The 12648-nt window shown below is 42.0% G+C and overlaps 1 protein-coding gene across 1 annotated transcript in view; it reads right to left on the reverse strand.

Moving 5' to 3' along the window:
- The window catches only part of ANKS1B (ankyrin repeat and sterile alpha motif domain containing 1B), a 1587094-nt gene that overhangs the window by 25460 nt on the left and 1548986 nt on the right, over window positions 1–12648 (reverse strand). Inside the window, 1 exon segment of the mRNA XM_049782864.1 lies at window positions 3806–3943. Coding sequence (XP_049638821.1) covers window positions 3806–3943 — 138 coding nt within the window.

The raw sequence follows: 12648 nt of genomic DNA on the forward strand, positions 1-12648 counted from the left end.
AGCTTCCCAGCTCCTGACTTTGAAACTTTGAACCCTCACAACTCCCAGTCTCAGAAAACATCCTTCTTTCCCTCCAGCTCCACTGTGCCTTCTTCTCATGCAAGTTTTGTCTGCCTGAAAGGTGGCATTTGGGAAGCTTTGGGTTCCGTAGAGAGCAGGGTGAGAAGTGCATGGATCTTCTTAGCAAGTCATGTGAGAGGAATCCGCAGCCATAGTAATTCTGTTCAGGACACATATTGGTCTAGAGCTGGCTAAAATGACATTTACTAGTTTTGAGGAAAGGGCCCCATTTCCATCTTTGCTCTAGTCCTTTTATTTCACCTCCCTGAGATCTAAAAGGAAAACTATCGCACAGGGAAGCTAGCTAGGTTCTAAGTAGCAAAAAACAATAAAGAATAACATTTCCTTGAGTTCTTGGCAGAGTACCAGTCCTCTGAGGCACTCTCCAGACAATGTTAACAAGGTGAGCTTAGGAAACTGGAAGTGTTTGACTCCTAGCTCTTATGAGAGCCAAGCAAAGGCCTGGTGCTGTCTGACAGTTAAGTACTAGAACCTGCACCTTGTCAGATGCACATGCCAGCTGCTCAGAGGGTCTTTGCCTCCCTTCCCACACTGGGGGATCCGTATCGGAGAATGCTCTGAACTTCCACTCTCACACTACATAACTAAAAATACCCTAATTACTGAGTTTCTTCATCATAGCAGATATTCATAAAAAAATTTTATGAGGGGCTGGAGCAATAGCATGGTCGAGAGTGTATTTGCCTTGTGCATAGCCATTCTGGGTTTGACCCCTAGCATCCCATGTGGCCCCCTGAGCCTGCCAAAAGTAATTTCTGACTGCAGAGCCAGGGGTAATCCTGAGCACCACTGGGTGTACCCCCAAAAAACAAAAATGAAAGTCATATGACTCAAAAAGGTGAAAAGTTGAGAAGCAGCACTAACTTTGCAATTCAAATATTTATGTACTTATTTAGATCAGCTAAAAGACTAAATATACACTTGGGATATTACTTTCCACCTCAACATACACTTTTTACCCCCATTTACACAGCCCAAGAGACTAACGAATATCAAAGATTGTAAGGTTTCAGGACTTGACTGAATATTGAACTGTCCTAGATAAAGATACAAAATCCACAAAGAGGCTTTTTTTTTTTTTTTTTTTTTTTTTTTTTTTAGTACTAGCAAAGCTAATTGCATCTCAAAATGGCTCAAAGGCCCAGGTCAAGACTGGTGGCCCATGTTACTATTTTTGAAGGTAGAAAAACTGTGTTCTCCCAAAGAAGATTAAAATGGTGGATTTGTAGTGTGAAATGAAAATCTTTTGGCAGAGACACCAGAATCCTAAACTAGCAAATCAAATACCTTACATCAAACATCTGGATGAAAAGATAAATGATAAAGCAATGCTCTACATTTTCTAAATGACTCAGAGACATTGATAGACATAAAGCATAAATGTTGACTCTTTCCTGCCACTGTTATATCACCTCAGTAAACTTGCAATATAAATAAAAAGCTGAAAAAAACTCCAGGGGGCAGAGGGCACTAGCTTTGATTTTTTTAGCTCATACAGAGAACAATGTTCTGGAATACTGCTATGAAATTATACTTAAAAACCTTATTTAGAAAGAAATGCTGCACTATGCAAGGTTGAAAAGTATTGGAAAATTAATATTTGTGACAGTCATTGAAAATACTGCAGAGAAACAATATGCCAAAGGCAGATTAGCAGTCAATGTTTTCTGTTTTCTTTGCTTATACTATGTATTTATTGCTTCTATTTTCCTCAGTTCTTTTAAAGACCAGTGGGGGAAAACTTGGGTTGTTAATTCTTGTCTAGCAAATTTATCTTTCTTATTCCATATAGCAAGGAAGGCCAGGTGGTCCCCATGATGTAAGTAAACAATGGAAGGGAAGATGTACAGATGGAACCAACACTGATGCTTTTTGTGGCACTTTTCTCACTTTTTTTTCCTTCTCAAACCTGATGAAAGCAGGGGAGGCATAAATGCCACACAAGTTAGATCCATATTCAGAAAGGTCCTAAAGTTCATGGAAGATCAGAGAGCAGGTAGCAGAGTCAGCATGTGACCCCATCAGTTTGTGTTTCTAGGACTCCAACCCAGCTCCCACAGGGAAAGTGATTCATTTAAACCAGTAATTCAGGTGAACAGAGGAATTTTGCTGTTTGCATAAACAATTGTTTTTCACAAGTTGTGTTTAAGGCACTGACAATTTCCACTTTCGGTCCCTGAAAACTCATCTGGACTGCCTTTAAACAGTACCATGACCTCATGCACGCATGCATGCACATGTGTTCTTTAGAGTGGCCCATGAGGGTTCTAGTCTGTGGTCAGTATTGTTGCCACACCTCACTTTAGAATTTTTCTCCTCATGCCTCCTCAAAGAGAATTTTGAAAATGCATCTGAACATTGTTTTGGTGTCAGATGTTTATTTTGTTTTGGCGGAGTTTGACTTTGAACCCAGGGACTCATATATTCAAAGAAAGTGCTCTACCATTGAGTTAGATTACTGACCTCTCTCTCCTGCTTTCAATCTTCAGACATTGGTGCTTGATGCAAACACTTTTTTTTTACCTCAAGAGGGTATAAATTTTGTGTATAATGGCTATGTTATACGGATGCTGTGATATATGGAAACTGTGATATGCAGATATGTGCCAGAACTGGTCATAGCGCTTCCAGCACTCCTATCTATGGCACTGAACTCTGGGCTGACCTCTGGAGAACATAGAAAACCATAATTTCTACGTGTTTTTAAAATACATTGAGCAAAGTAGAATAAAGTTACACGTTCAACTTCATTTGATTCAGAAGATTTCATGGTTAAAGTCACCTTTGGTTTTTCTGCCTGCTCTGAATGCAGAATGACTGATATGCAGTATCAAAGATCTCTCAGGTACCATGTACCACTTTGAGGGCATATATGTCTCTACTAATGTAGAGGAACATTAATTGATTTCTAAGGGCACATTAAGGCATCTTTCTAGCATCACCTTCATTTCCCAAGTTTGTGAAAATGGGCTAGTTTTAATGCTAAGACAGTGGTGTAAAACTTTCAGAACATCATTGCAAGACTATTAAATCAACAAATGAACTAAACCTTGCTGCTTCCAATTACAATAGGTAGGTGCTTGATTTGGTTCTAATTCAGTGCAGAAAACCACAAATACTGTACGAAGCACCAATATTTAATTTTTCTTCCTAACACACAGACTATTATGCCCTAGTGCTTTGTAATAGCTACAGAGAAACTTACAGTGAAGGACAATGGAGGTTGAGAGATATTCACTGTATTTGGGTCCCAGAGAACGGAATTCCTCAAATCTAGAAAGCAAGTTCCTAGCTAAACCATAATAATTGAGATTCTATGCAGAAGTAAAATTCTAAAGCTAAAGGATAAGCAAAAATATAGAAAAGGCTCAGAAAAGCTGATCTGTAAAAAATACTTTATACTAGGTATCCTTTCTTTAATTTATTTTTTTTGAAGGCCTGGGCTACACTTGTAGGTGTTCTATGAGCTTAGGAGGGCCTCCTTGGCAGAGGTCAGATGACCCTGTATGGTACTGTATGGTACTAAAGGGGGTTCACCTTGCAAGACACTTGCAAGGCAAGCATATCTGCCCCTGAGCTATGCTCCTAGGTCTCCTCTCATACCTGTTCAACAAATTAAGCTTGTACTATAATGGCAAACTGGTGTTTCAAACAAGAAATCCAGATACACATGGCTACACTGTGGCAGAAGCAGTTCATCTGTTCAAAGAGGGCAGTTACTCACCACATCGAAGGCAGTAAACACATGACAGTAATGGTGATTGGACTTCAAATCTTTTGTGATATAAGCAAATGTGGAGAGATCTTCTGGGTCCTGGGCAGCACAGGAGATATTGCGAATTTCATGCTCGGCAATTATATTCTGGAGGAAATGACACAAATGGCCAAGGTTTTCAGTAAGGTGAACCCTGAACCCTTCCCCCAACTTCCTTTTTCCCTAACCTCTTCTTTTGGTCTGTAAAAGCCCACCTTGATTACAGGACCTCCCCCACCCTGGTGGGTGGGGTTCTGGATAATAAAGAGAAGAGTCTGGCTTTTGGGCAGGAGAGAATGAGCACATGGCAGAGAGAGCACATGGCAGAGAGAAAGGTCATGAAGAAAAAAGCAGGCTGACTCCAGTTAATCCTTTCCTCACTGCTTGGTATATTATTTCTCCACCACTACCCTACTTCTTCATCAGATCCATCGGCCTATGGAGTTAGAAACATGGTGCCTCGGCTGTCTTAACCCTTCCGTAGTTCCCAGCACAATGCAAAGCTAGGGACAGAAGCATCCAACTGAGCTCTCTTATAGGCTTAATATTTATTTGATTAAAATTAAAAAATTTAAACATTGGGATTTACAAGTTGTTCATAATACATTTGTTTTAGGTATTAAATGTTCCAACATCAATCCCACCACCAGTGTGACCTTCCCTTCACTAGTGTCCCCAATTTTTCACCCACTAACTTAGCCTGTCCTCTTTTAGGTACAGATTTACTTCATATTTTTGTTATAACACAAAGGCAAATGGAATATCACAACTTAGATCAGTTTTAGGGTCAGTTTTTATTTTTTTATTTTTTATTTTTTTGGTTTTTGGGCCACACCTGGTAATGCTCAGGGGTTACTCCTGGCTATGTGCTCAGAAGTTGCTCCTGGCTTGGGGGACCATATGGGACACCGGGGGATCGAACCGAGGTCCGTCCAAGGCTAGCGCAGGCAAGGCAGGCACCTTACCTTTAGCGCCACCGCCCGGCCCTAGGGTCAGTTTTTAATAATTGTTGCGTCTCTCCATGGTGATACTAAAGTCAGTGTCTGAGGATTTACTGGGCCATGGTTGGTGCTAGTTGAGCCTTCTGTGTTCCTGTTCAGGTTCACTGAGCCTGGTGGGCTTCTAGGCAACTGTCCGTCAGATTTCCTGTGACCCCACTGGGCTGACACTAGAACATTTTGAGGTGCTCACTTCTCTTGCAGGTTTGATGGAGGCCAAGGTGTAGAAGTGTGAGCTTCACATTCAAGGTTTTGGATGCCTTTGGAGGCAGGGTCTGGAGGAAAAAACACTTTCCTGGTGGTAGCCCCAGTGCAGTGGGCGGTGTGGGGTTTAGTATTGTCTTGGGGAACTTGAAGTAGATGGGGAGCTGGTACTCAGTGTAAAGTGCCTTATACGGAGCAGATGGTAGAGCAGAGTGCAAATTTGGGCATCTCTAACTAGAATTCTAACTAGATTCTTTCAAATACACTGCAACCTCGCTCAACCCCACACCACACTATGTTAAAATAATTTTGTGATACCATGTCTATTTTATACCATTTCTTCAAGTCTACTCTTCTTTCCTGGTCCTATCATCCTGGCCAATCTCTGAAATTACCTGGTGGGAGGTAGAGGTGAGGGAACTTTTAGGCACTGCTGTCCCAAAACATAAATAACCCAGGAGCCTCACTTTGCTGCAAAGGCTGCTAGAATATATTTTAAAAAGCAGAAACTTTTACTGAATTTTGCATTTCTTATCTTCTAATATCTCATTTATGTTTTTTGCAGTTGTCATAGATTTAAAGCCCTCAATGCTTTAGTTACCCCAATTACTTTTTAATTGCAGTTTAAAATAACTTGTCAGCAATACAATGTTCCACGTACACCCATCAATGCCAAAAATGCTCCTCAAATGCCCAACCCCCAGCAAGTACTTCATGTCCCTCACTCTCCAGAGCTGTGGTTGGCAAGCAATTACAGAATTAACACATTAAAAAATTAAATTAAGAATCTCTTCACTAATGCCTTGTATGTTGATGTGACCTGCCATGCCTTGTCAAAAGTATCTCAGAATAAAACTGAAGTCATAAACAGTGATTGCAAGATATGGTTTTAAAACTGGTGCCATGGTCTTCTTCTGGCATGAAGATGGCATTTATTCCAGAAGTAAATGAAACTAGAAAGGAATGAGTCTTAAAATGCTTTCCTTCCTTCCTTCCTTCCTTCCTTCCTTCCTTCCTTCCTTCCTTCCTTCCTTCCTTCCTTCCTTCCTTCCTTCCTTCCTTCCTTCCTTCCTTCCTCCCTCCCTCCCTCATTCTTCCTTCCTTCCTTCTTCCTTCCTTCCTTCCGTCCTTCCTTCCTTCCTTCCCTCCCTCCCTCCTTCCCCCCCTCTCCCTCCCTTCCTCCCTCCCTCCCTCTCTCTCTTTCTTTCTCTTTTTCCTTCCTTCCTTCCTTCCTTCCTTCCTTCCTTCCTTCCTTCCTTCCTTCCTTCCTTCCTTCCTTCCCTCCGTCCTTCCCTCCGCCCTCCCTCCCTCCCTCTTTCTTCTTTCTTTCTTTCTTTCTTTCTTTCTTTCTTTCTTTCTTTCTTTCTTTCTTTCTTTCTTTCTTTCTTTCTTTCTTTCTTTCTTTCTTTCTTTCTTTCTTTCTTTCTTTCTTTCTTTCTTTCTCTTTCTTTTAGGCTATACTCGGAGGTGCTCAGGAGTTACTCTTGGCTCTGTGCTCAGAAATTACTCCTGCAGGCTTGGGGGACCATATGGGATACTGGGATCAAACCCAAACACATGCACAGCAAATGCCCTACCTGCTGTACTATCACTTTGACCCAAATGCAATTTTTTTGTCTGTTTTGAGCCATACTGGGCAGTACTTAAGGCTTACTCCTGGCTCTGAACTCGAGGACCACTGCTGGTGGGCTCACAGAATCATATTGGATGCTGGAAATCAAAATCAGACCAGTTACATGTAAATCAAGTACCCTACTCACTGGGTTATCTCTTCAGACCCTTAAAATGCATTTTAGAATAACAAGACCAACACTGTCTTTAAGATACCATATCAATAGTGTGTAGAGATTCCATCATCAGTTCAATTGGTGACAGATTATATTGATCTATTTACCCATTACCTTTTGCCAAAACATTAGGGAGTTTGGAGTGCATATAGTGGGGACTCACCATTATGAGGCATCAAAGACCACCTTCAAATTCTAACAAAATTGGCCTTTTGTGTATTTAAGAACCTTTCCTAGATCATAAAAGGCCAACTTCCTGGGTGGTTTGGAATTAATTATTTTTGGTCGTTTATTATGGGGCAGGGCACACCTTGCAGTGCTCAGGACTTCCTCCTGGCACTGTGTTGAGGAACTATTCCTGGCAGAGCTCAGGTGACAATAAGTGGTTGTGGGGATCAAACCTGGGTGTGACATAACCTAGCCTATCTCACAGACTCCCTGGTCTGTCATTTCTATGTCACTGAACAACCTACATCATGCCAACTAACACCCTGATTCTTGCCAGCTTTCAGGATGCAGGACTGATGCTCTTCAGTAGAGTATGATTACGTGATAATCTTTCTTGATTGTGGACTGCAGGTATATGCTTATAGAGATCCTGACTGCTAGGGTGATGCTGCTAGGAGGTTTGTTCTTTAGGAAGTAACTTGGAGAAGGTACAGTTCTCATGAATGGGATGGATGAGTGCTCGAAGGGAAAGGGCCAGTCAGCGAGCTAGTGTTGGGCGCCCTTGTGAGAATCCTGGGAGAAATGAGGGCCAGGCTTCCACTGGCCATATGTCTATGGCTGTCTTGTCAAGGACTTATGGAAATTTGTGACAGGAGCCTCAAAGATCAAGATTTTCCTTTTATCCCCTACTCCTAAGTTTGGGAACATCTACTTCTGCTAGGAGATAGGCTGTCTTGTAAGTGCTCAGCCTCCTCTCCCATTTGAAACTTTTTGCATAGGAAGAGGGAGCTCCCCAAACCTTATTTAGGGAAATGGAACAGGGGCTGCTCCCAGTGATATTCAGGCCAGTCGTGAGGATCTGATTTTGCATGTCAGGATCCAGCACAGCTTGGGAGGACATGCAATGCCAGGGATCAAATTTAGGACTTCTCTTGTGTGAAGTGCATGCTCCATCCTGTGAATAATTTCCCAGCCCTCCACAATTGAAACTATTATTCCTCTCTTCTTACCATTTAAGCACAAGAAACATAAGATAACAAAAATATTCTCTATTAACTGAATGTTAACAATATCGGATGCTTAGTTATACCGACTGAAAGCTGGAGAATAAATGCAGGTGGAGTAAACTCAGTTCAATCCCTGATACCACCTGGTTCACTGAGCATCATAAGTGTGTCCCCAGAGGTCTGCACATTGCCAGAGTTACTTGGGGGTATCCCTAGCATAAAAGCAGTATGACAGACTGAGGCCTTTGCATGGAAATACTTGTCTGATTGGCTGAGATGAGAATCACCAGGAGGGGTCTAGGGCCTCCTCTTTACAATAAAATAATGATCATACTTGGCACCTAAGACCATAATTATAAATTAAAATTCTGGGGGTAGCCACACATGGTGGTGCTCAGGTCTTACTCCTGGCTCTGCACTCAGGGACCATTCCTTGTGGGGCTCTGGGAAATGCAGGTGGTTCCACTGTTTCCCTGAGGTTGGCTTCATGCAAGTCAAGAGCCTGCTATACTGCTGTACCATCTTTCTGGCTCATCATTCCTATCGATAGTTGGTATTAGAGGTGTCATGAACAGAACTTCCTGCTATCCTCCTGATGCTGGGGTGCAGAAATGACCTGGGATCTCAGTACCGCAGTACTACATGGCAGAGAGAACAGTTCTTTATGGCTTTTGGGAGTCCAAGCTCAGGACAATCTGGATGGGGCCTTGGAAGTGCCCAGAAAAATCTCTTTACCTATCTCAAAGGCCAACTGGGGGCTCTTCCATCCACGCAAAGGTGGCAATTTAATGAGGAAGAGGGGTGTACTCCACTTACAGTAGACTCTCCCTGTTGCTGAGCTTCTACATCTCAGTATGCTGAGGAGACTCAAAAAAGTAGTTTTTTACTACTTGTGTGTGTGTGTGTGTGTGTTTTTTTTACTACTTGTATTTTTTAACTTTTCAAAGCCTCAGGAAAAAATGAGGGAAGATCAATTCTGTCCACCACTTATCAGCATCAAGAATTTGGCCATCCAGAGACATACCACAGTGGTAGGGTGTTTGCCTTGCATGCAGCCAATTTAGGACAGATGGTGGTTCGAATCCCGGCATCCCATATGGTCCCCCATGCCTGCCAGGAGAGATTTCTGAGCATAGAGCAAGAGTAACTAACCCCTGAGAGCCACCAGGTGTGAAAAATAAAAACAAGCAAACAAACAAACAAACAAACAACAAAAAAAGAATCTGGCCACTTCCTACCCATCCAGTAGAGACACTTTATAGTGATAATGATGTTGGGGGGACTGAAAATGAGCTTCTCCCACATGCTAGAAGATAGTATATCCTCAGGCTAAGTCTTTATTTTTGAGAGGTGGGGCCCCTTCAGACAGGTTCCCCAGAGGTATCAGCCTGCCCAAGGCTTACGGTAGCTGCCCATGCTACATGGGGGCAGGCAGAGGGCTGAGGGAATAGTGTACATACTTAATGAGCTTGTCATTAGACTCAGAGGCTCTTAGACAAGTAGGTGCTATAAAAACAATGGCATTTGTTTATTCAAGTGTTCCAAAATTTTTCTTGTGCCTAAAAGAATGGCATAAGCTCCATTCAAAGTTGACATTAAAACCCAACAAAAACAACAACAAAAACAAAGCCAACAATATGTTGTTCCTAATTCAACTGCCAGGGAAGATAGTCTGGGGTGGGAAGCAGTCAGGGCAGAAATAAAAATGGCATTATGGAAGATTGGCATGCAACAGTTCTTTATGTGAGGTTTTTATTTGTGTGTGTTTGCATGCAAATGTATGGTGTCAGGGAGTGAACCCAGGGCCTCACACAAGTCAAGGCATGTATTTTGCTCATGGGACCACCTCTTCATGGAGCAACTTGATCTGCAATATTTCAATGGCAAGTTTTATTCAAGTTTCTCTTCCTTTGGGGGTCATACCCAGCAGTGATCAGGGTATACTCCCAGAGGTGTTCAGGGGCCTATATGGGATGCTGGAGATCAAACCTGGGTTAGCCAGTTGCAAGACAAGGGCTCTACCCCTGTGCTATAGCTCCAGCTCCCATGGCTCATTTTTAATTAGGTTGTTTTCTGCTTCTTCCTTCTTAAATCAGAACCCCTGATTCACTGGGTTTCCAAAATGGAATAGATAATAAATTTCTGAGTTTTCAACTGTGGCACCTAACTCTTTTCCCTATGAGTCTAGCCAAAGGTTATAAATTCAATGAATTCATTGAAATAAAAGAAAAAAGACACTTTCTTTGCTGGAGAGTTCATTGCTCACATAGTCCAGTGGGAGCTAATGGAAATGGGAGGGTAATAAACATATAATTATCCATTGTACTTCAAACTAGTTGGGGGAAGGTAGCTGAGGAGTAATAGAAACAGCATCAATTGGGGGACTGTGAAAGTCAAGTTTTAGTACTTTTCTCCATGGCCAATTGGCTGTGTGATGGAGGGATAGGCACTGAAAGAAAGGGCTGAGGTGTCTCTTTACCTACTGGGACTGTCTATTACTGAGAGAGAGAGAGAGAGAGAGAGAGAGAGAGAGAGAGAGAGAGAGAGAGAGAGAGAGAGAGAGAGAGAGAGAGAGAGAGAGAGAGAGAGAGAGCCCTTCTCTGGTACCAGGGCTTAGTTAAAACAATGCAAGGGTTAGGGAGTACCCCTCATGCAAAAAGTACAATCAAGGCGAACATTCAAGTGTGACTTTGGGCAGAACCTTCTAGTGGGCTTAGTAGCCATGGTGCCTCCAACTGTACCATCTTCAACTATGCAGGTTAGAACCGCCCATTTTCTTCCTATCAAACAGAACAGTCTGCTGCTAACTTCTCAGAGTAGAAATCTCTTACAAACAGGAAGAGTCTGAATTTTATTCACCTCTTCTTTCCCTGCTGTGGACTTTAGAGTTCGGGTGTTTGCTCCAGGGCAAAATGATGTAATAAAATGCCACTGCAGACACTTCTAGAATGTAGTGTCTGAGCACAGTTCCTTCCACCACACCTTGGGGAAGAGCTTTCCACTGAGCTTTGGCCAGGCCTACTGAAATGGTCCTGGAGCTTTTCTCAGCCACCTGGAGCTCAGTTTTCCCAGGGAAGCACTATCCTCGGACTTTTCTTTCATCCTTTCTAGCATGCTCTCCTTTTGAGTTTCTCACACAGTAGCTATTAGACCACAGTCCTCGAGTACACACTTTTTCCCATTCTCTGGCAGATTGGGGTAGATCATCTACATTCAGAACACTGAGCTATGAAATAAAACAAAGTAATTTGTTTCCCAAGTTTTCATTGAAAAAGCAGGAACCCCTATTTAAAAGATAAAAAAGGGGTAGTAGTTATTTTGCATAGGTGCAATAAAAGTTGCAGAAAATAGAAAGAGAAAACCTTTGGCCTAAAAACAGGGTGTCCCTATCCATGAAGCATATTGTCATCAGACCAACTACAGGCTCTGGAAGTTGTCTAAAACTAAAGTCTTTCTTCATGGTCCCATGAAAGGCTCTCCTAAATCATGGTTGTTGCAGTCAGGTTTCTGTAATTAGAGATCTTGGTTTTTGCACAGATCCTAGTTGAAGTCAAGGTGTCATGAAATGTCTTCTGGTTTCATCTCACCTTTAGGTGGTGAGGCAGGGGAACCAAGTTATTACAGCATGGTATCATTTGAATTCTCAGCATAGTTTAACAGTCTGAAAGGGAAGGCTTATGTTGTTGGCAGGTGTAGCCAGTTTCTCTGAAGCTTTGAGACAGCGTGGCCCATCTTGTTTCATAAATTGGTGGGATATAGTGACAAAACTCAATGAAATGAATGCTTTGCCTAGAATATTGCACCCAGCCAGACTCACATTCAGGTCTCAAGGAAGTACACATAACTTCAAGGACAAACAACATTCGGGAACTTTACAGACAAATAACATTCAGAAACTTTACACCCTGAAATGAAAAACTGAAAGGTCATATTGGTGATGGGAATGTTGCACTGGTGAAGGGGGATGTTCTTTACATGACTAAAACCCAACTACAATCATATTTGTAATCAAGGTGTTTAAATAAAAATATTAATCAGAAAAAAGATCTTCTTTGGGAATGGGGTGGAAGGAAAAATAAAGATCTACATTAAGACAAACATATTTTTATATTTTTCTATAAAATTAAGAAGGAGACACAGGGGCCATTTTGAAAGGGTTCTGCAGTAATTGTGAACCACGTTGAAAGAGTTCCTGATGGTTTGGCAACAGAGGTGAGCTGACCTTGCCCAAAAAGGGTAGAACCAGAGGAACCAAGGCACTCTACTTTGTTTCACGGCCATGCACAATTCTTAGCCAATGAACCCCAGCACAAAACGTAGAAAATACTACACTACAAGTATCACAGTGGGGAAACAACACAGACCTCCAACAAGCATAAAAAATGAAAATGGCAGCCCTGAGGACCTGAGAGTGCTGAACACGTATTTAGCCTCTCTGATAAGGAGTTTAAAGAAAAAATGTGGAGGATGTTCAAAGAACTCAAAGAAAGCATGGAACGAGCTGAACAAACCACAAATAAAAATCAAGAGGATGTAAAAATAAAAATGAAAAACCTCCAAACTGAAATAACAATACTAAAAACTTCATAGGTGAAATGAAAACCTCACTGGAAAGCTTCACCAACAGAGTAACAGAAGCTGAGGACAGA

This window comes from Suncus etruscus, chromosome 11 (genome assembly GCF_024139225.1).
Source record: "Suncus etruscus isolate mSunEtr1 chromosome 11, mSunEtr1.pri.cur, whole genome shotgun sequence".
Taxonomy (NCBI): domain Eukaryota; kingdom Metazoa; phylum Chordata; class Mammalia; order Eulipotyphla; family Soricidae; genus Suncus; species Suncus etruscus.